Source organism: Danio rerio, chromosome 10 (genome assembly GCF_052040795.2).
Source record: "Danio rerio strain M-AB ecotype USA chromosome 10, GRCz13ab, whole genome shotgun sequence".
In the NCBI taxonomy this organism is placed as follows: Eukaryota; Metazoa; Chordata; class Actinopteri; order Cypriniformes; family Danionidae; genus Danio; species Danio rerio.
Genome location: NC_141030.1, coordinates 7,187,640 through 7,211,225, shown reverse-complemented (window position 1 = coordinate 7,211,225; position 23,586 = coordinate 7,187,640). Strand labels below are relative to the sequence as shown.

General features: G+C 39.6%; 3 protein-coding genes across 8 annotated transcripts in view; 1 reads left to right on the top strand and 2 right to left on the bottom strand.

Annotated features, from left to right (window-relative positions):
• The window catches only part of tln1 (talin 1), a 1,269,505-nt gene that overhangs the window by 424,430 nt on the left and 821,489 nt on the right, over nt 1-23,586 (bottom strand). The window lies entirely within an intron of this gene.
• Nucleotides 1-23,586, top strand: part of sh2d4a (SH2 domain containing 4A) — a 209,872-nt gene that overhangs the window by 45,509 nt on the left and 140,777 nt on the right. The gene's annotated exons all lie outside the window — the stretch shown is intronic.
• The window catches only part of slc38a9 (solute carrier family 38 member 9), a 46,180-nt gene that overhangs the window by 6,761 nt on the left and 15,833 nt on the right, over nt 1-23,586 (bottom strand). For 4 of the 6 annotated variants that reach the window (XR_015500470.1, XR_015500469.1, XM_087269586.1 and 1 more), the window contains 5 exon segments: nt 20,710-20,907; nt 18,265-18,372; nt 13,628-13,734; nt 10,119-10,232; nt 1,332-1,480 (listed from right to left, as the gene is read on the bottom strand). Coding sequence is in view for 3 of the 6 variants with exons in the window: in XM_087269586.1 (XP_087125712.1) it covers nt 1,332-1,480; nt 10,119-10,232; nt 13,628-13,734; nt 18,265-18,372; nt 20,710-20,907 (676 nt within the window). In the remaining 3 variants the exon portion in view is untranslated. 6 annotated transcript variants of the gene reach the window in all.

Genomic DNA, 23,586 nt, shown 5'->3' with positions numbered 1-23,586 from the left:
ATGTATCAATATGCAGCACTTTATTTTTATATATCTCTGCAAATATTTACATTTTTAAATGATTACTTCTATATTAGATGAAGCTTACTGGTAAGTGGCGCTATGGTGAGCTATTTTTAGAACAGGCCAGCGGGCAACACATGTGATCCTCACGGGCACCATGTTGGTGACCCCTGGTACAGAGCATGACACGTGACGAGAAGGATTCCACAACTATAGCCAACATGGAGACAGCCATCCATAAAAACCTCTAAGACAGATACAAAGAAGTTCAGGACTATCCTATAGAACTGCTGACTACCTGGAAATGTAGATATTTAGATCTTCAGATATTCAGGTGTTGATGAAGACCATGTCGGTGAAATGTTGCGACATTAAAGATTTTTTAAAAGCTAAAGTGGCAGTGTGCCGATTTTCTTTGGATCTTTTGCTACAAATGTTCTCTTAGTACCAGCTGAGCGTCAGTAGCTACTGTATGTTCCCATCCAAAGATGCAAACTAGACTTATCCACAAAACTTCAATATAACTTAAAACATTTACTAATTTTTTTAGGTTTTTTTATTTTTAATAAATTTGCAACAATTTCAAAAACTCTTTTTGTCACATTGTCATTATGGGGTATTGTGTGTAGAATTTTGAGGAAATAAATAAATTTAATCCATTTTGGAATAAGGCTGTAACATAAACAAATATGGAAAAAGTAAAGCGCTATCAATACTTTCCGGATGCACTGTATTTTAAAAAATGCACTGAAATTACAGCCGACTCCTTTATGATACCTCATCACTTAAAAGAAATAGTTTCATCACTTCAGTTTTTGTTCTAATACTCTGTCCTGATTGGCTGTTCAGCTACACATCATTCTTTCACCAACAGCCGATGCTGATTCTACATGCAGAGTCAGGTAAGACTGAGAGGCAACATAGGGAACACACCAAACTAACCAGTATGATAGATGCTCATCGGCCAACAAATCTTCAGCTTTGTGTGTCCCACCCTTAACACAACTGCAAATCCTACCTTTCAATTTCTAAGTCTTGTCTATTATCATCATAAAACAGTCAATATATCTTTATTTAGTGGATGCTCATTACACAAACTCATTTGAGATCATTACAAGCACATCTTTAATACGGGTTTATAGGTTAAGTTGAGATGAACCCCTCAACATCAAACCACTGATATTTTTAAATGTTTCAAAACAGTATGAAGCGCAGACGGCTTGTAAGCCGAAATCATGTGACTTGGTTACAGAGATCTAAGGGTGTTTAAAATGCATCAAATCACACGTCTGCAAAGGTGTTAGTTATTTTACAACAATATTACTTACCCAGGGTAATGGTTGCCAAAGATCTGCCCCATGAGCTGCACACGCACCAGGTACCCGAGCAGAGGATACACTGTGGTCATCTGGAACAGAAGGAAGGTCCTCGCTACAAAAACCAGGATGTCACTGCTGGGAAAATTATCCAGAAAGTTCTGTAAAAGATCAAGAGAACATCAGTTTCAATAGCTCCTTTAAAAGGCACCTTTTTCTTAAACAAATAAAATTAAAAAAAATGAAAATGTAGCATACCCTGATTAGGAATAATCCACAACAGGCCGTTGAGTTATAACAAAATAATGCTATACACTAAGGTGTGGATTATTTCCTAATAATTCAGTGGTCTGTTGCCTGTTATTCCATTCTTTTATGATTGGTTACCATTAGAGGTGTAAAGTAACAAATTACAAATACTCGAAGTAATGACTGCAGTTTGAAGGAAAGTAGTGGAGTAAAAGTACTGATATTGCACTAAAAATGTACTCAAGAGAAAGTAAATGTACACATTTTTAAAACTACTTAGTAAATTACAATTCCTGAGAAAAACTACCTTAAGTAATTTATTATTTCTTGTCTATGGGCATAGGCTAAAGTAGAAAAATTAGTCCTGCGATTCCTGTCCAATCAAAGTGCACATAGAAAGTAAATCCCATCATACTGAACAACCTCAACCTTTTTAACCACATAAAAAAATGTCCAAAATCTATACACGCAATGACTGTTTATAGACTGGATGTCACTGAGAAAGTGAAGGATGTCGACTGTATGATGACTGAAATCACCAAACAGCCTTAAACAATAACTAAATGGAACGAAATGGGAATAAATGAAGAAAGAGCCATACAAGGAATGGAAGGTAGGACCGAACTAATGAAGGAAGGACCAAATGAATGGAGAAAGGACTCAAGGAAGAACTGAACAAAAGTAAGGAAAGAAAGAAATGAACGGAATTAAGGAAGGGAAGAACAAAGGAAGGAACAAACGGAAAAAGGAAGGAAGGAAGGGAACAACAAAGGAAGAAAGAAGGAAGGCAAAGAACGGAAGTAAGAAAGGGAAGAACCAATGAAGGAAGTAAGAGAAGTAACAGAAGTAGGAAAGGGAAGAACGAAGGAAGGAAGGGCAGAACAAAAAAGGAAGGGATGAACGAAGGAAAGAAGGTAAGAAACGGATATAAGAAAAAAAGGGAAGTACGAAGGAAGGAGGGAAGAACGAAGGAAGAAAGGAAAGAACGAAGGAGGGGAGGGAGGAATGAAGGAAGGGACAAACGGAAGGAAGGAAGGAAGGTAGGAACAAAGGAAGGAGGTGAGTGAAGAGCGAAAGAAGTAAGGGAAGAACAAAGGAAAGAAGGAAGGAAGAGAGGAAGGGTAGAACAAAAGGAACAAACAGAAGAATGAAGGAAGGAAAGAAGGGATGAACAAAGGAAAATACAAACGGAAGAACAAAGGAAGGAAGGGAGAGAACTGAAGGAAGAAGGAAAGGGAATAACAAAGGAAGGGTAGAACGAAGAAAGGAACAAACGAAGGAAGGAAGGCATGAACATAGGAAGATTACTAAATGCACAACGTTTACACATCCCTGCACAAACTGCATGTAAACGCATCAACCTTTGACAGCGTAATACTCACTACTCTTGAGTACTTTTAAAAGGGCTACTTTTTACTCATACTTTGAGTAATCTTTACAACACATACTTAAACTCTACTTGCACTACAATTTTGGGCAAGTAATGGAACTTTTACTTGAGCATGACTTTCAGTACTCTTTCCCCCACAGGTTACCACACTTACAGATGTTGCATTTCTAGACATTAATCCTACATTTAGGAACACAACCCGACAAGTTTCTTGCAAATCTCTTCTCAAGTCTTTTGTTTTGATCCGATTTTTGGTCACATTTTACATAAACAATTCCATTAACAATTAACCACTAACTAAGATTTTTAGCTCAAGAAACTACTAATTAGCTGTTTCAAGAGTTCACACTTAGCTGATGATTTACAAAGCTTATTTGGCATGCTGTCCCGGGAGAGAGCCCCGAGCTCAAGGGCTCCTCGAGCCCGGGGCTTCCTCCCGTTGGCAGAGCAAGAAGGGAGCCTGAGCTCGGTGGATCTCAGAACTCCCCTGCTGCTGTAGCTAAGGGAACGTAAGGAATTAGACCAGCTTGATTGTTAAGTATGTTGAATGTCTTTGGATGGTGGGAGGAAACCGGAGAGCCCGGGGAAAACCCACGCGGACACGGGAAGGACATACAAACTCCCCACAGAAACACTCACCGGTCCTATCGAACTAGGACCGGCAGTATTCTTGCTGTGTGGTTCACAGTGCTAACCACTGGACCGCCGTGCCGCCCAATTACAGGTAAAGGAGGAGAATAGGGGAGGAGGGGGGTTTCTTCCAAACGAAGATAAAGTGAACTGGAAACTTAGACTATTTATGGTGCCTTAGGGCTCATATGATTGGAAGATTAGTGATTAGCAAATGCGAGACTGGACGTGATAAATCATAAGCACGTGATCCTCTCGAAATTAGTTTATGAATAAACTTCACTTCAAGAGTTCACACTTAGCTGATGATTTACAAAGCTTATTTGGCATGCTGTCCCGGGAGAGAGCCCCGAGCTCAAGGGCTCCTCGAGCCCGGGGCTTCCTCCCGTTGGCAGAGCAAGAAGGGAGCCTGAGCTCGGTGGATCTCAGAACTCCCCAAAATGCAGAATTAATCGCTCGGGACAGCAGCCGCGTATTCGAAGAAAAACCCCCCAAAAGGCAGGAAATTTAGAGCTATATCCGGCTGCTGGATATAGTAGAAGAAAAGAGGTTAAATGCATGGGCATTAATTAGATAGGATTAATAAGGGTGAAAAGAGGATTCTAATAACTCTTGCTGGAGTTAGAGTTTGAAGGAACCCCTGCGGGGGTCATGGTTTTCGGGGTTAAGAAGAAGGGGAGAATAGGTGGTTTGAAGCAGTGAAAGAAAACTTTGAGTGAATCTTGTAGGAGTTGGAGCTCTAAGTGACCCCTGCGGGGGCCAGAGTAGAGTGAAGGTATGGAGCAGAGAGTGGAGGAGAGTAGCTCTTATGAAAGATGGAGCTTTGTGAGAGTTTGAGTTTAGAGCGGCCTCTGCGGAGGTTAGAGCTTGAGGGTAGGGTGTAGATAGGAGTGACCTCTGCGGAGGTTAGAGCTTGAGGGTAGGGAGTAGATAGGAGCGACCTCTGCGGAGGTTTGAGCTTGAAGGTAGGGTGTAGATAGGAGCGACCTCTGCGGAGGTTTGAGCTTGAAGGTAGGGTATAGATAGGAGTGACCTCTGCGGAGGTTTGAGCTTGAAGGTAGGGTGTAGATAGGAGCGACCTCTGCGGAGGTTTGAGCTTGAAGGTAGGGTGTAGATAGGAGCGACCTCTGCGGAGGTTTGAGTTTGAAGGTAGGGTATAGATAGGAGCGACCTCTGCGGAGGTTTGAGCTTGAGGATAGGGTGTAGATAGGAGTGACCTCTGCGGAGGTTAGAGCTTGAGGGTAGGGAGTAGATAGGAGCGACCTCTGCGGAGGTTTGAGCTTGAAAGTAGGGTGTAGATAGGAGTGACCTCTGCGGAGGTTTGAGCTTGAGGATAGGGTGTAGATAGGAGTGACCTCTGCGGAGGTTAGAGCTTGAGGGTAGGGAGTAGATAGGAGCGACCTCTGCGGAGGTTTGAGCTTGAGGGTAGGGTGTAAATAGGAGTGACCTCTGCGGAGGTTTGAGCTTGAGGGTAGGGTGTAGATAGGAGTGACCTCTGCGGAGGTTTGAGCTTGAGGGTAGAGTGTAGCTGGGAGGAGCAATGAGTGGAGGAGAGTAACTCTTGCGAGAGTTGGAGCTTGAAGCGACCTCTGTGGAGGTCAGAGCTTGGGGGTAGAGTGTAGATAGGGGGAGATAGGTAGCAGTGAGTGGAAGAGAGTAACTCTTGTGAGAGTTGGAGCTCTGAGCAACCTTTGTGGAGGTCAGAGCTTGAGGGTAGATTGCGGATAGGAGGAGATAGATATCAGTGAGTGGGAAAGAGGATTTGGATAACTCTTGCGAGAGATTGGGGCTCGGAGCGACCCCTGTGGGGGTCAGAGCTAGAGGGTGAGTCATAAGGAGAAGAGAGGTAGTTGAAGTAGAGTGAAGAAGTTTTAGCTTGAGCGGACCCCTGCGGGGTTTGGAGCTTGGAGAAAGAGTCTAGGCGGAAAAAGAATAGGTAACATCGTGAAGAAGAAAGGACTATGGCCGCTATGGCCGAATCCTGCGAGAGTTGGAGCTCAAGGGGGCCCCTTCGGGAGTCTGAAGAGTCTAGACAGGAGAAACAAGATCATTAGAGGTAGAGTGTAAAATAGATTAGTTGGGAGTGGAGTGTAGAGAAGAAAGGAACGAGAGGCTGAAAAGTAGGGTTATAAGGATAAAAGATTTGGAAAAGTTGGAAGAAGGGAACAAGCACAAATATAATACATATGTACAAACGCAGTAAATGCGCAAAGAACATGTGGATACAAACGTCTGCATCTGTAAATAGCTATTGGTGATTGCAGAAGATGCTAACTGCAATGGCCCTTGAGGGAGTCCTTGGCAAACATGTAAGGGTGCCATGGGTGGACAATTGGGCTTCTGCGGGGTTTGGATTGGATGACTCTTGCGAGAGTCGAGGCTCTGTTAGACACCTTTTTGAGTTGGAGCCGTGTGAGGAGGTGCTTGGGGGTTGGTTAAAGCCTGTTGGGCTTTCTTGAGGTGGTATTTACTGAGACGTATATAAGATTTGAAAACTTCAGAAGACCAGCGACCAAGGGTCTGGATCTGATGGTGTGAGAGCCCGTTGTAGTGGCTGCGCCAATCCTGAGTGAGTGGCTGGAAAAGGGCTCTGGGAAAAAACCTGATAGGTGAAAGATTTCTTTAAGGTGTTTTTGAAACCAGAATCGAGATACTGGACGGTTAGCGTCATCAGTAAAAAGCGGGGCCAGTGGGTTAGCCTCTTGAGATTTTCTAGGCTAAGAGGGTTTGGAATGGGCGTGTAGGTGAAGGAATATTGAAAATGAGGATAGAGTGTCCTCTCTGGAATTAATCTGTTTTGCTTTGTTTGATAAGGAAAGAGATAGTTTCCCTGTCTTGCAAAGCTAGATCTGAGATGGTGGGGTGGAGTAGAGGGTTAAATTTGGATGTAACTGTTAATTCAGAACATTTAAGAAACCCCCCAAAAAATGCTAGATTGAACATAGCATCTAAGGTGCGGGCTGTATGGGAGGAAATGTAACCTTTACAGAGGGTGTAGATGCATGAGGTAAGGATTTTGAGTGTAATGGGTTGTCTAGCATGGTATGGAATTGTTTGAACGAATTCCATGCTGTGAGGTATGCATTGAGGGTTCTGGGAGCTATTGCTTGTAGGATAAGAGATAGAGAAGTTTGATGAAGATTATGAAGTGGGTGGTTTATGGAAATATCGTTACTGAATAAGGAGGGACCGGCGTTGGGTGAGGGTCTGCTTCCGGGGCTAGTTGCCAGAATATCTGCAAAGAGAAATGAGAGAGAGAGAGAGTCAGCGATTTGGTTTTTGCAACCAGGTACATGTTCAGCAATCATGATAAATTGTTTTTTAGCAGATATCCAGATAAGGTGTCTTAAAAATGGCATAAGCGATTGGGAGTGGGAGCGCCCTTTGTTAATGCAATGCACTGTAGCTTCGTTATCATAGTGAAAGAGAATGCTAGATGTAGACCATTCGTCCCCCCACAGGATGGCTGCTGCGATGATAGGGTAGAATTTGAAGAGGGCTGAAAAACATTGGTCTTTGGAATGGAATTACAATTGGGTTGGCCATGTTGAGACAAACCAGTGTCCTTTATATTAGCCACTGTAACCTATTGGAGGGGCAGCGTCTGTGTATGTGTTGATGTCAATAGGGGATGCAATCAAGTCGCTGTAGAAAAAGGAACAGCCGTTCCATTGCTTAAGGAAAGAGATCCATAAGCAAAGTTCATCGCGACTGGGTTTGGAGAGAAAAATTGTTTCTTCTAAACCATGAACTGTGGTGGATAATTGATGGAGGTGGGAAATGAAAGGAATAATGCGCATAGCGAAATTTAGATGGCCGAGAATTGGTAGGAGTTCTCGTTGTGTGCACATCTGTTTTTCAAGGAAAATTTGGGATAGAGAAATTATTCGATTGATTTTCTCTTTAGGAAGGGATGCTTGGAATTTATGCGAGTCTAGATTAATACCCAGAAATTCGATTGAAGTACTGGGTCCTTCCGAGATCAGCGAAAACCTGCTGGGTGATCGCTAGGTGTTTGGCTGGAGGAGATGACGGGGGGGAAATAAGAAAATCGTCTAGAAGGTGAATGAGGTATGGTATTTCGTAAATATTAGACAGAATCCAGCATAAAGCTTCTGACATTATGTCAAATATTTTTTGGGCTGCTTTTGCATCCGAAAAATAGAATTGATTTCGCCAATAAATGCCAAAAGGTGCCAGAAGTCTGGGTGGATTGGCATGATTTTAAAGGTAGGGGAAATGTCTTCTTTGGCTAGCCAGGAGTTACGACTGGCTATCTTTATGAGAGAGATCTCTTGATCAATGTCGTGGTAGTTAAGTAAATATTCGTCCAATGGGATAGTGCTGTTAATGCTAGGAAAGGAGCAATTGTGTTGGGACGAAAGGTCGACTACAAGGCGTTTTTGCCAGAACATTTTTTGAGTAGCGACACCAATGGGCTAATGCGCGAGATATTAAAAGGAGGAGCCTTGGAGTTCCAATCATGAAGTTGTTGTCGATTTCTTTTTTTAATAAGATAATCGACGGTTTTAGGTTCGGAGGTTGCAGACTGCAGGTTAGGACAGATTGGATAAAGTGAAAAATGGAATGTATCCTTTGTGAAGAGGATGTGGATTGTAATAGGTTGGATGAGGGTCAGCTTCTGGAGCCAGCAGTCATGATCTCTAAAATAGAAAAACAAAGAGAATCAGAAATTAAATCTTTGCAAAATAATACAAGTATGGCAGACATGAAAATTGTTTTAGTTTATATCCATGCGAGGCATCTTAATAAGGGCATGGGCGGCTGTAAATGGAAGCGCTTTTGATAATGCATGGTCCGATGACTTCATTGATACGATGTGCAAGGATGGTAGGGGTGGGTGTTCGTCTCCTAACGGGATGACAGATGAATGGAGAGCTGAGGACATGGGATATGGCTAGTCTGGTGGTCCTGGAAAACTGGTACCCCTTGAAGACTGAGCATGTGAAGTGATAGTGAAGTTTAAATTTGTATTTATAACAGTCAAGTGGGAAGTTTGTTTCTTTGCCGTTTTCACATCCGACTGACTTGCTATATAATCTTATATGACGCTTGTAAATCAACACATGAGTCGCTGGCGTATTACAATTGGACTTCTGTGCTTGATGGCATAATGTTTTTCAATAGCTTGTTAATATTTACTGGTTGGGTAATAATCTTTTCAGAAGTTAAATGTCAAATGGAATTTAAATTTTTTTTTTTTTTTTTTTTTTTTTTAATTTTAACTAAATTTACAAGCGTGTCTGGCCTATTCATTCATAAGGTCTTTGCAACAGAGTCAAGAGAGAGGGCGGGACCATCTCCAGTCTCTTAGCTCATTGGATGGAGACGCTTATCTTTACAGCTATTGGCTTAAGGAGTTTCAGTCAGGCCATGCAAAAGGTGCAAAAAGCCTGGCGGCCATTTTGTTGATCAAATTCAACATTGTTTGTGGCTGGAGCTGCTGCTCTGCTGAACACATTCCAGCAAACAATCTGTTAAACGATGGATAGCATGTGTACTGCTAGGAGAAGGTGAGGGTTCCGTTTTATTGCAATAGCTTTGGAGTTTGGCTTATATCTTGCTGGGAAATAAGGTTGAAGACACAGCAGATGCGTTGTGGAGGCTCTTTGAAGTGGAAGGTTTTGGTGTTGTTGTTTAAGCTGTTGATGAAATTGTTGGAGTTGTAGTTGTTTGAAATGGTAGCAATAGTAGTTGTTGTTGTTGTTGCTGTAGCTTGTATATTGTAGCTTGTAGATTGAAGCTTTTAGATTGTATATTGTAGATTGTAGCTTGAAGCTTTTGTAGCTTGTAGCACTTGTAGCTTTTGTAGTTGATGAGCAGAGCAGAGCGTTCTTCCAAATGAAGATCCTGAAGATTGTAGCTTGTTGCTGCTTTAGTTGTCCATGCTGGTTTAGAGTTGGTTCTTCAACGGAGCTAGCTACGGTGAAGCTGCTTCTTCCAAACGAAGATAAAGTGAACTGGAAACTTAGACTATTTATGGTGCCTTAGGGCTCATATGATTGGAAGATTAGTGATTAGCAAATGCGAGACTGGACGTGATAAATCATAAGCACGTGATCCTCTCGAAATTAGTTTATGAATAAACTTCACTTAATAATAGGTGGTAAGATAGAGGTTGTGTTTAGGTATTGGGTAGGATTAGGGACCATAATAATCCGTAAGTAAATGGTTTGAATTGTAACAAACTAAAGTGTTACCAATTTTTAATTCAGTCTAAACCTGCCTTGAACTTCCTCAGCACTTGTAAACAAAGTGATACAAACAATAACAATGCCTTTGATTATACTGTCTCAATTTAAGCATGAGCTCTTATCCTATTTGGTTTCATAAAAAACAACGATTTGAGTTACTGATGACTAGAATCAGTTCCGTCTTTTAGGAGACAATCATCTTTTCATGTGAAGCATATTGAAACTTTGCAGAGGTTTTCCACTGACAAACAGCTAAATTACTACATGAAAGATGATATCAGGACAAGCGTGATATCAGGAGGTGCTCGGTCTTACTGGTTCAATGCATTCTTTAGACAACGGTGGTGATGGGAAAGCAGCAAAGATCAGCACTCCTACATAGAGATAAGTCAATCCCACCAGCAGGTACGCCAGTGACAGATCCCGGACCTGTGAGTAAAGCATCATTTCACATTTAATGCCATACAAGAAAAAAAAAGTAACACAGATCTCATTTCAAAACAATAACTGTACAAGCTATCATCATCATATCACATATTGTTATTTAATGCCATGTCAGCAACAACGGCTTTATCCTGGCAAAAGCATTTTATTAATAACAAACAACAAATGAATAGGGCATCACGGTGGCGCAGTGGGTAGCACAATCGCCTCATAGCAAAAAAGTCGCTGGTTTGACCCTCTGCTGAGTCAGTTGCCATTTTTATGTGGAGTTTGCATGTTCTCCCCGAGTTCGCATGGGTTTCCTCCGGTTGCTCCGGTTTCCCTCACAAGTCCAAAGACATGCGGTACAGGTGAATTGGGTATGCTAAAATTGATCATAGTGTATGTCTGTGAATGTGTGTGTATGGATGTTTCCCATGGTTGGGTTGCGGCTGGAAGGACATCCGCTGCTTAAAACATACGCTGGATAAGTTGGCGGTTCATTCTGCTGTGGCGACCCCAGATTAATAAAGGGACTAAGCCAAAAAGAAAATGAATGGGATAAGCCCCTGCTTTCATCCACCACCTGGCAGAAACCTGTTCTCAAAAGCCCCTTTCACACATACAGACCTTTCCGGGAAATTGCCGGCAATTTTCCGGAAAGGTTGTATGTGTGAACAGGTCCTTTTTGAAAATACCGGTAAATTCGTTCTGGCTATTTTCCAAAAAGAGAAGTTGTAACATTACCAGCAATTTGCCGGAATGCTGCGCTGTGTGAATGCAAAAGGAGGATTCCCGTAATAAGCGCGTGCACGTCTAGAACGTGCTGACGTGAGACGTCTGCTTTAGCCAATCACAACAGTCAGACGCATTTACGTCCGCACAGTTTATGAGAATAAAAGCCTTTGAATATTTTTCCAGACACATTTAGCTGCTAGAAGTTAGTCAGATCACGTTTATATGTTCTTCTTAATGCCAACTGTGTAAATAATCATCGATGAGATGCTTATGTTTGTTTACCTTCAAGCTTCAGCCTGTGAGCGCCAGCACATGCACATATTATGAACATCTCGACATGCGAAAGTGATCCTGAGAAAGTTGTTCACAATATTGATCATCCACAGAGTTTGTAATTTAGTCAAATGTTTACAAATACAAGCGCAGCCGTTTAAAGCTATTTTGTGGTGAATGATGTCAGAATTTACCGGTATTTTGGAATGGATGTGTGAATGATCTTTTCCGGAAAATTTCCGTAACGTCCTCGCCTGTGTGAACAGCGCTTTTTTCAATATACCGGTAAAGTCATTCCGGAAATTTTCCAGAAATTTACCGGTATCACTGTGTGAAAGGGGCTAAAGACTTCTATTCAGTATTTATTTGGGTAGCACACATATTCTGAATGCCTTCGGCAGAATTCAAATGAGCCATTTTAAATTAAATTAATTCCAAGATTACAGTGAAATTAATCTAGATTTTAAAAAAATATCTATGCCCACCATAATATATACATTTAAAGTCAGAATTATTAGCCTCACTTGGAGTTTTCTTTTCTTTTTTAAATATTTCCCAAAGGATGTTTAATAGAGCAAGGGAATTTTCACAGTATGTCTGATCATATTTTTTCTTGTGGAGAAAGTCTTGTTTGTTTTATTTTGGCTAGAATAAAAGCAGTTATTAATTTTTTAAACACCATTTTAAGGACAAAATTATTAGCCCCTTTAAGCTATAATTTTTTTTCGATAGTCTACAGAACAAACCATTGTTATACAATAACTTGCCTAATTACCCTAACCTGCTTAGTTAACCTAATTAACCTAGTTAACCCTTTAAATGTCACTTTAAGCCAGGGGTGTCCAAAGTCGGTCCTGGAGGGCCATGTGTCCTGCTGACTTTAGCTCCAACTTGCTTCAACACACCTGCCTGGAAGTTTCTAGTATACCTAGTAAGGGCTTGATTAGCTTGTTCAGGTGTGTTTGATTAGTGTTGGAGCTAAACTCTCCAGGACACCGGCCCTCCAGGACCGAATGTAAACACCCCTGCTTTAAGCTGTATAGAAGTGTCTTGAAAAACATTGTCAAATATTATTTACTGTCATCATGGCAAAGATAAAATAAATCAGTTATAAGAAATGAGGTATTAAAACTATATTTCTAATAACTGATTTATTTTATCTTTGCCATGATGACAGTAAATAATATTTGACTAGATATTTTTCAAGACACTTCTATACAGCTTAAAGTTACATTTTAAGGCTTAACTGGGTTAATTAGGTTAACTAGGCAGGTCTGTTGGGAAATATTTAAAAAAGAAAAAAAATATTCAAAGGGGGGCTATTAATTCTGACCTCAACTGTATATTTATATTTCAAAATCACATGTCAATGCTTCCAGATTTAAAAAGAGCAACCCTACAATGACTGAAGCCACAAAAAATTAGAGGGCATTAAATGGCATAACATATTTTTGGCCGATAAATTTTGGGTGGCTGAAAATTCAGTGCATCTCTAATATTAACACCCTTTTAGAATTCCACTGTTGCACATTTCTGCTGTCATTGATAAGCTCTGGACTTTTTACTCTATTTTAGCCATTGTTATAGACATGATATATCGCGATTCCATATAACATCACTTATCAGCCTAGTCCTACGGTATATACAGATTAATGAGTTTAAAGCAATGTGTTTGCTACTTCTGTACTTTTTGTCTCATTAAAAGTGAAATCACTTTCCTTTCAGATAATCCTCTTTTCTTTTTCTTCCATGTGTTTAAAATAAAGGGAATATTTCCGTCGCAGAAACGTAAGGCTCTGCCATCCTCCTTTTGTGTCTGTTCCTGAAAGCTGAATTAACTAAACTAAAAAGTAAATTGCATTACAATTTATAAAAGTAACTCGGATAATAGTACTTCATTTGAAAAAGTAATGCATTACTTTACTCGTTACTTAATAAGTGATATTATTATGCAACTCGAGTTATTGTAATGCGTCACCCCCAACACTAATAGCAACACAATGCAAATGAAATAAATAATAAAATAATCTGCTGTATATAAACTTCTGGGTGAAACAGGACCAGGGAATTCTTAAAAGATTTAGAGAAAATGTTAGCTCAGTGATAAACTACACATAAGAGAGGGGGAGGACATAAGAAAAACAGCCATAGTTTTGCTGACAGCAGGCTTTTTCTGTTCTTCCTGACAACTTGACCACAATGACTCATCTCCATTTTTTCCTTTATAAAAGATGTTTCCTTTTAGCAACTCGAGCTGTTTCAGCATCTCTATAGAAGAAGTCTTAGTTGTTGTTTTTTTTATGCACCCAGTCTATAATTTTTGGAATAGTGAACTAAAGACATAACTAAGAAGAAGAATGAGAGAATAACACACTGATGGCAACACTCACGTTGTTTTCTTGATGTTTGTTGTTCTTCATGAGGGTGATGATGCAGTTATGAATGAAAAATGCCAATGTGAGAACTCCACTCAGCTGAGGAAACAGTGTTCGGAACTCTAAAGCAAGACAGAGACACAAAGATGACCACGCATTAGATGTCAAACAACAGCATGTGCTTATTCACACTTTCACATGACTCGCATCAGGGCAGCTACAACTGTAATCGGCCCTTTATTCATTATCAGATGTGAATCTCTGCAATAGTACTAATAGTTTACACCTCCTCACATACAGCCATAGAGCATCTTTCAGTGTCCTAGAAAATTTAAGCCAATAGTTTTCTGTAAGCAAGTAAACAAGATGACTTTAAAGCAAAAACACTCTAGGCTACAAGATCCAGCTCATGAAACTCTTGTGAACAAATATTCTGTTTTTATTTATAAAGTTATCTCAGTGACTTTTTTTTACTAACCACGCATAAGTTGCCAACATTTTATTATAGCCCAGTTTGAGCTCTTTACCGCAGTATTAGACTTAAGGTACTTATTTGTTTGATTGAATGCGCGAGTTCGGGAAAGTGATTTCTTCCCTCTTTGGGATGGGACCACGAGGCGACGTTCATTCACAGAATGCAAGTTTCTTGAGGGCACATAAATCTGAAGAAGTGAGAGCAGTTAAGGAGCGAAGCCAGAAGTCGCTTTGTAAGCAAACATCAGAGCTTTGAATTTGATGCGAGCAGCAACTGGCAGCCAGTGCAAACGGATGAGTAGCGGAGTGACATGTGCTCTTTTTTTTCAATTAGGACTGCGATGTAGCAAAAAAAATTATATATTTTTAATTTATATAATTTTTTCATATCAGTTGATATCAATAATTATTATGATAAATGACAAATATTTATATCTATCAATTTTATCAAATTTTCAGCATGCCTATCGCCTTTTGCAGCTGATTTAAGACATTTAGTGAAATGTTTTAGCTGTCTGACAATATAAATAATAAAATAATAAACAAAAGAAGAATCTTATTTCAGCATTTACTATTGAAGGTTTCAACAACCAAGACCGAAATAAATCAGAGAAAATAAAATAAAACAGGTTTGGAACAAGTAAACGGTGAGTTAATAGTGACAGAATTTTCAGTTTGGGATGAACTCTCCTTTTAATGGGGAGTATGGTTAATTTAGGGTAAAATATCTTTTAATATGTTTTATTTAGGAATGCTAACGATTACTTGATGATCTAATAATTGTCAATAACACTTTAATCGATAGACCTTATCAATGACTGATTTAGCATGGATATTTAAAGGTTTAGCTATGCTTTGCGATGTGAGACGCGTCCTTGCTTTACATAATCAAGTGTGTGCAGTTCACCTTACTTATGGAGTCACACTCTTGACATCGCATATTGCGGGACGCATAAAAAAAAACCCTGTTATAAGCAGATCTCCATTGTATCCGTGGGTGTTAACCAATTTTATCTCACAGACCTTAGCAGACTCTCATTTTATGAATCGCGCATCACAGCGAGAAATGCGTTGAGCCTCTCCTTTCACTCAACGAGTTTCTGAGTTCTCTCATCCTTCAGATCGAGTTTATTCTTCCGCGGTAACCTAAGAATACTATCAGTGCTGCGAATAGTTTGTAAAGACTGTCCAGCTCATGCTGCTCAAACCGCTCTTCGTTAATGAATTTAATCAAAACCGTGAAAACAGATTAATGGATTGTTTTGGCGCTCAAGCATAAACTATGGCAGACTTGTTTTAAAGCGCTTCACCTCAGATGTTATTCGTTCTTCTTGTTTATGTTGTAGATAGCTGACCAACAGAAATGCATTAGAAGTTACATTCATTCATTCATTTTCTTGTCGGCTTAGTCCCTTTTATTAACCCGGGGTCGCCACAGTGGAATGAACCGCCAACTTATCCAGCAAGTTTTTACGCAGCGGATGCCCTTCCAGCCGCAACCCATCTCTGGGAAACATCCACACACACACTCATACACTACGGACAATTTAGCCTACCCAATTCACCTGTACCGCATGTCTTTGGACTGTGGGGGAAACCAGAGCACCCAGAGGAAACCCACGCGAACGCAGGGAGAACATGCAAACTCCACACAGAAACGCCAACTTCTTTTGTTTATACATTTCAAAGAAAAATGTATATAAGACAAATGCCCTTAAATATTGCAGCCTGTAGTTTACAGCAAGCATCAAGTGTTCATTGAGATCGTGTTGTCTGTCATATCTTTCGTCTGTCTTTTGAGGGGGTTTTCCCATTAGGCACGGCTTTCAAAAACATGAGACTCTGCTGGGTAGTTGTGCTGGTTTACCAACACTTGTTTGGGTCTGTAATTTTATCAGCATCTTCATAAGGGTGGTGCTGTTTTGACTGATGGAACAGGTTTGTGGTGTTGCCTGCTATGATGACACAAGTCGTCTGTGCAGTTTGCAGTACACGTTGCTCTGTTTTGTGTCAGATTACACAAAATTAAGTAGCTTCAGGCTACCGAAGTTTAGTGATGTTACTGGTCACTTACAGGTCTGTGACTGTGACCTTTTTACCTTATTTTTTTCTGACCCCTCCAAGTGCAACTAACACTGGCCCCGTTTACACTAGTGCGTTTTAGTTTTAAAACGGCGTTGTAGAATGAAAACGATCCGCGTCCACACTCGCGTTTTACCCAGCGTTTCTGAACAGCTCTCCGTCCACACCAAAACGCTGAAAACGCACATCACGTGACCACACAGACACTCTCGGGCAAGCGCTCCAGCATTTCTACCCAGATGAGAGCTCTGCTTGTCGGACTGCTCATCACGCATCTCCCGCTGGATCTAATCTCACCATATTTGCTAAACGTGATATTTCATTCATGTTGTTGTCTTTATCTAACGACATAGGCCAATTCCCTGACTTTGGTCATTGGAATCTATTAAGTTACTTGTTCACGGGTAACATGTTTTGGTTAAGCGTAAAGATAAGTTAATGATTAATCCAAGTACATTGACTGATCGCTCGTCTGTATTTCCTACAATGTATAAACTTATTGTATGTTATACTTTAATAATTATCGATTATTAAAACTGATATTCAGCAAAAGAGAGGGTGCGTTTCGTATTTTCACTGAAATTGAAAGGAGGCAGTTGTTATAGGCTCCGTTTTGTTGTAAATATCCACAGTGAAGATGACGCTCATATATGCAGCACGGCGCCTCAACATTTCTGCTGTCTGTTAAGTTGCTAATATTAAAAAGAAAATAGGCAGTTCCTTAAATCATGTTTACATTTTATTGTTGAGAAAGTGAAACAACGTAGCCAAGGTGATGTGAATGAAGTTATAAAGTACACTGTTCCCTTTGAAGATTTACGCGTGTCCTCGGTATGTTTTCCATATCAAACTGAGAAGGGGGAGACTGCAGCCTTGATCAAACTTGCGAAGTCTTAACTTACAAGAAGAGGATGTGAGACTGAACTGTGTGTGGGCTACTTAATATTGAGGAAAAGCCCCAATCAGATAGGCGAACGTTTGCAGCCCCGCCTCTGTTTTCAGATGTCTCCGTCTTTCCCCATCCACACTGAGACGGAGCAGCAGCGTTTTAGAATGAAAACGGCCTTTCCAGCGTTTTCAAAAAGCTCCGTTTTCGGCGCTCGAGAACTCCGGCGTAGTGTGGACGGATGGCGTAACCGTAGCAAAACTTATGCGTTTTCAAACTAAAACGCACTAGTGTAAACGGGGCCACTGTATGGATGTAAACTTGAACAGCGTCCAGCATCTGGATAGGCAAGCTGCAAAATGCCTGAGCATTGTTACGCATAGTGCATAAACATTATCGAACATTTATCGAACTGTCATAATCGTTCTATTAAAAAATATATATATTGTGATAATTATCGTTATTGAATTATCGCCCAGCCCTATAAGCAATTCAAAAATATATATAAAATAAAATAAAATCACAAAATGTCAGGACTTCTCCAGGCCCCTAAAACACCCTCAGACCCCAGAGGGTTAATGTGAACAAATTGTCCAGAAATTACAAGCTGCAAAAGAGGTGAGAGTTGAAACCTTTGGTCTTGTTTTCAGCTGGTATTTCCAAGCATTAAAACACGTCTCATGTGACCACTTGTTTTTCATTGGGAGTCACTGATTTCAAAGAGATCCTCTTATTTCGTCCACATCACTTTTGTGGAAGCACTGAATGAACAAATCCATGGTACACAGCTTAAACTCCATGTGAGCCTGAAGTTGCTCAGACTTATTTCAGCATGTTGCTGTACTTTCAGCTGAAATGGAACATTGAGTTGGAGGCTTTTTTCGCCTCGGTTTAAAAGCTGCTGTATGTAAGTTTTTGACTCTTCTAAAGCATAATTTTTTTTATATTTAAGAAACAATTCTAAGTGAACATTCTTGTTTATGTGAAAAACAATGCTGAAGTCAGATATTCTGATAAATGACTCTCAATAGCAGGTGTAAATGGTATAAAACTTTACACTCTGTAGAATTAACTGCATTGTCATTTGACATGAATTAAAAATAATAATAATAATTTATTAAACTTTACTTTTTTTATATAAAAACATACAGCATTAAAATGTGCATAATTTTACACTCAAGAAGATGCATGCTTTGGTAAATAAGTTTACCTGGAACAAAAAACATTGATGAATCAAACCAGTGAAACTCCAGGTGAAAGCCCAATTGAATGGCTTTATATGTGACCAGGAAAATGAGATAGATCACTGATATTGTGCCTGTGAAGAACAAACAAACAAAAAAAGTTCATTAAAACCGCTGGCAAGTCAAACCCAACTGGCAGGACTGTTTTAACAAAAACATTTGTTCGACATTCAAATGCATATAAATGCTTGAGAGCAAAGATAGAAATAAATGGAAATTATAAAACCAAATTTAGAAAGGCACAGTCATTGAGTACTCTCAAGAAAATTCCAAAGGGAAGACCAAACACACAAGAACACCATCAAGACACAGTTCCACTGTACAATTCAGAAGGTATACCTTTGGGTACAAAGCAAAAGTCTTTCCAATAGTTTTTTTTAATCATTTTGTGAATCTCCTTCCAGTAAACTTGATTGTCACAATCCCAAAATACATGAGTCACTAGCCCCTTTCACACATACAGACCTTTCCGGAAAATTGCCGGCAATTTTCCGGAAATGTTGTGTGTGAACGGGCCTTTTTTGAAAATACTGGTAAATTCGTTCTGGCTATTTTCCGGAAAGAGAAGTTGTAACATTACCGGCAATTTGCCGGAATGCTGCGCTGTGTGAATGCAGAAGGAAGATTGCCGTAATAAGCGCGTGCACGTCTAGAACGTGCTGACGTGAGACGTCTGCTTTAGCCAATCACAACAGTCAGACGCATTTACGTCCGCACGGTTTATGAGAATAAAAGCCTTTGAATATTTTTTCCAGACACATTTAGCTGCTAGAAGTTAGTCAGATCACGTTTATATGTTCTTCTTAATACCAACTGTGTAAATAATCATCGATGAGGTATCACTGTGTGAAAGAGGCTACTGAGACTATGTCTACCTTACCTTTGAAACATAACAGAACAGTTGGGAAATATTCTATGGAGGCGAACTGGAGTTAGATAAATCCTGTGACTACATTTATAATTTTGTTTCTGAACCGAAATTGAAGAACTTTTGGGATAGATATTTGAGCAGGCAGATAGCCACTCCTCATCACTAAAAATAGAGCCCAAATCCTTTTTTTATATTACCCTTAAAGAATCAAAAGGTTGAATGACCACGATTAGACACTCATGCATCTACAGTTGAAGCCAGAAGTTTACATACACTCTAAAAAAAAAAAAGGAACATAACAATTTTTTTTAATAATGTCTGATGGTAAATGATACTAAACATTTACTATTTTAGGATTACCTAAATGATTTACATTTGCTAAAGGCCAGAATAATGAGAGATTTTTTTTTTTGAGAATTTTTGTATTAATTTCTAGAAAGTCAAAAGTTTACATTCATTTCCTTGGTATTTTTTTTTTATTGTTTTTTTTTTATCTTTGCTTTTAGACTGTATAACTTTGGTCAAATGTTTTTGGTATCCTTCCAAAAGCTTCTCACAATAGTTTGAAGGAATTTTGGCCCATTCCTCCTGACAGAATTGGTGTAACGGAGTTCAGGGCTTTGTGATGGCCACTCCTAAACATTCACTCCGTTGTACTTGAAGCACATTTTAACTAATTTGGCAGTATGCTTAGGGTCATGGTCTGCTTGGAAGACCCATTTGTGGCCAAGTTTTAATTTCCTTGCTGATGTCTTGAGATGTTGCTTCAGTATTTCTACATAATGTTCTTTCTTCATGATGCCATCTATGCTGTGAAGTGGACCAGTCCCTCCTGCAGCTAAACAGCCCCACAACATGATGCTGCCATCCCATAGTCTACAGTTGGGATGGTGTTCCCAGGCCTCTAAGCTTTCCCCTTTGTCCTCCAAATGTAACACTGGTCATTATGGCCAAACAGTTCAATCTTAGTTCCATCAGACCACAGGACATGTCTCCAAAAATTATTCTTTTTCCAGTGTAATTTAGCGAATTGTAATCTGGCTTGTTGATTTTCTCATGTTGTCACGGGAAGCAGTGTGTTTGAGGTTTAATTAACTCATAAGTTGTCAATTAGCCAATCGGAAACTTCCAAAACTTTGACATCATCATCTGAGCTTTTTCAGAGGCAGAGTAATCGTTATTGTATGTAAACTTGACTTTCAAAAAAAGTTAAAACAATTTCTCAAAAAAAAAAAAAAAAAAAAAAAAAAAAAAAAAAAAAAAATCGCGCTCTTATTATTCTGCTATTACGGATAACAGAAACAAATGTGATAATCCTAACTTACCTAAAAGAGAAAAAGTTTAGTCACATTAACATCTGACTTAAAAAATGTCAATGGTTATGTGCCTTTTTATACAGTGTATGTAAACTTCCTATGAAGCAATCATTTGAAATGCATTTTTAATATTTTTTTGTCATCTTGCTTTACTAAAAATGTACCTTTTTGATTTCAATTCAAAAAGAAATATCACTACTCTAGGGGGAAAATGAAGGTCATACCCAAGAAAGTGAACCTGGCGAAGAAGGAAGCGGAGCGGAAATTGAGCAGCGGCAGCAGCAGAAGGATGAGGTAAAACGGGATGGTGTTGGTTTTACTCCACCAATGATCAAACTCAAGACCTGTGCTGTTATCACTTCCAGAGTACAGGGAGGTGCTGCTGTTCCCATGTGGATCCACATCTGGATACGGACATATGACTAGTGCCGGAGAACACAGAAACACGTGTACATGTTAATTGTATTCAAATAAGCACATTTAAGGCCCTGTTTCCACATTGTGTTGGATAATTTACTGAAAAATCTAAATTTACTCACTAACTTCCAGTGACCTTTATGAGTTTACTCATATATTACTATGAGTAAAATACTATGGCGGTCAATGGGTACAGGTTTCAAACACTTTTTAAAATAACAGTTTATGTGTTCAACAGAAGAAAGAAACTCAGACAAATTTGTGACAAGTGAAGGGTGGGTAATTGATGGAAAAGATTTCCAGTTTTGGGTTATTTATCAATTTAATATGCATTTTTAGTGATCCAACCACTAGTAGTGGTCAACAAAGACACATTGTAAAAAGATCAAAGTCACTGTTACTGTAAAAATAAAAGCTTTTTACTTGGTTTTAACCAAGCTGGTCTTCATTTGGTCAAACGAGACATCAGAGAGGTTAAAGGACTTAGGACTATTCAATTGGCGGCCCGCGGGGCGAACCAGGCCCCTGAGGAAATTTGTTCCGGCCCTCCAAACAGTGTGACTAAGACATCAAAAATAAATTTATTTCAGTCGAAATACGGCCGCTACAGTTATGAAGTGACGTGCGTCTGTTCAATACAGCACAAGCTCCAGTTGAAAACATAGGGATCCAACAATTAGCCGATTTTATTATTAACTGCGCTTTAATTCGTCACAGTTAATTAATCGTAAAGTCTTCTCTAAGGGCCTACTCGCACTATGCCATCTATACTGTGCCCAGGCCAGTTTCCCGGATCGTTTGAGAAGTGTGAGTGCGCTGAATCGGGCTCAGGCACGGTTCACTTGGCCGGCCCTGGCCCGGTTGGAAGAGGTGGGCCTGAGCGCGGTTCACTTCGCGCCAAAGCCCGAAACTGAAAGCGAGACGTGACTTTTAAGAGGCTGTTTCATATGGATTTATGAATCATTCTTACTGTTCAGTGAACACAAACTGCCGTGGATTATTAAAGACGCAAACCCCTCACTGCACGACAGCTGCGCGCCTTCAGCAGACCTGCAGCACGAGAGCATTATGATTATGTGTGCCAAAAGTGGCGGATTTGTTCGGCGAAATATCTGACTGCATGTGACCGCATCCCTAAGGACTGTTTGGCGAAATATTTGACTGCATGTCACTGCATATCAAACCACTGAAATGATTTAACTAGAGAAATCTCCTCTGTGCTGCTGAGTGAGAGCGCTTCTCACTGAACAGCACAGCAGCGATGACGTAAGCGTGCAGAGGCCCGATTGTGGTGTGAGTGCGGGCCGTCGGGGGAAACGTGAGGGGGGACAAGCATGCTTTGGCCCGGTTCGAGGCAACTGTACCTAGTGTGAGTACGGCCTAAGCCACTTTTCTGTTGCAGGATACAAAACTGCTGCAATTAAACAAAAGTTATGCCAAGTTGTCAACTGTGCGCTAGTTTGAAGTTCCAAGTACAACGAGGCTAATACACACGCACACCGGATTAACTATAGCAGCGGCCATTCCCATATCACGTCTTTTCTGCTTGCAAGTTTGTTATTTCTAAAATAATGTATGCGTGATCAAGCTGAGCAATGCGCTTGCATCTTTCCGGGTGCACGCAGTAGAAAACATCTCATGGTGAGAGTTGAGCGTGGTGAAAGATATATTTGACGAATTATTATTAAAATGATAGGCATGAATGCAGATGGCAACAACAGTTAATCTAAATAGCTACTTACCCAATATAAAACTTGAATTAGACATGATAACCATGAAACCATAATTATTCTTCAGAATATATAATTGTACAACCAAATCTATAATTGTTGCATCCCTAATTGTTATGCAGTTCAAAAAAATAAAATATGAATTTGTCTGAATGTAGAAGAAGCCTATGATGCGCTGATTTAGTTGTGCTCTAAAATACAACATTTGAATGTTTGTAAAAAAAAAAAAAGGAAAAAAAAAAGTCTATTGTACAATGCACTGATATTATGTAGTTTCAAAATACAACATATTAACGTTTTAATGTAGAAAAATACAATATGGGTGTCTTAAGGAAAAATACAGCATATGGGCTCTTATATGCTGTTGTGTTATCACTCATATAGCAAGTCATATCTCTCCGGCCCTTCGTGTGGGATGCTTTTCATGAACCGGCGCCCATGAAAAACCAATTGAATAGCCCTGAGTGTGTCTGAAATCGCATACTTCCATATTAAAATACATTAAAAACTATGCACGTTAAAAGAATATGCAAGCTGAGTAGTATGTCGAAATATATAGTTTAAAAAAAAAACAGTTTGTGAGAAGTACCCGGATGACATACTACTTCCGGTGAGATTCTGAAGTATGCATCTAATGGATGCTACGCTACTCCAGTTTCATCATTTCACCAACATCACACCTGAAACCATTAATTACCCTAATCAATTAATCAACCAATAAAATGCTAAATAAAACATAATATATAAATATATAATAAATATAAAAATTTCTAATCTAATTTCTAATTTAAACCTTTTGATGACAGTAAAGTATAAATGTAAAACGCTTCCCTTTGAAATCGAAGTATAAATATCAACACCTCTTCTAGTTCTAGTCTTGTGCTTTAACACACTCAATACCAATATAATGCGGAGTCAATATATTATGTTTAACAGCATTGAAGGAAGCAGCAA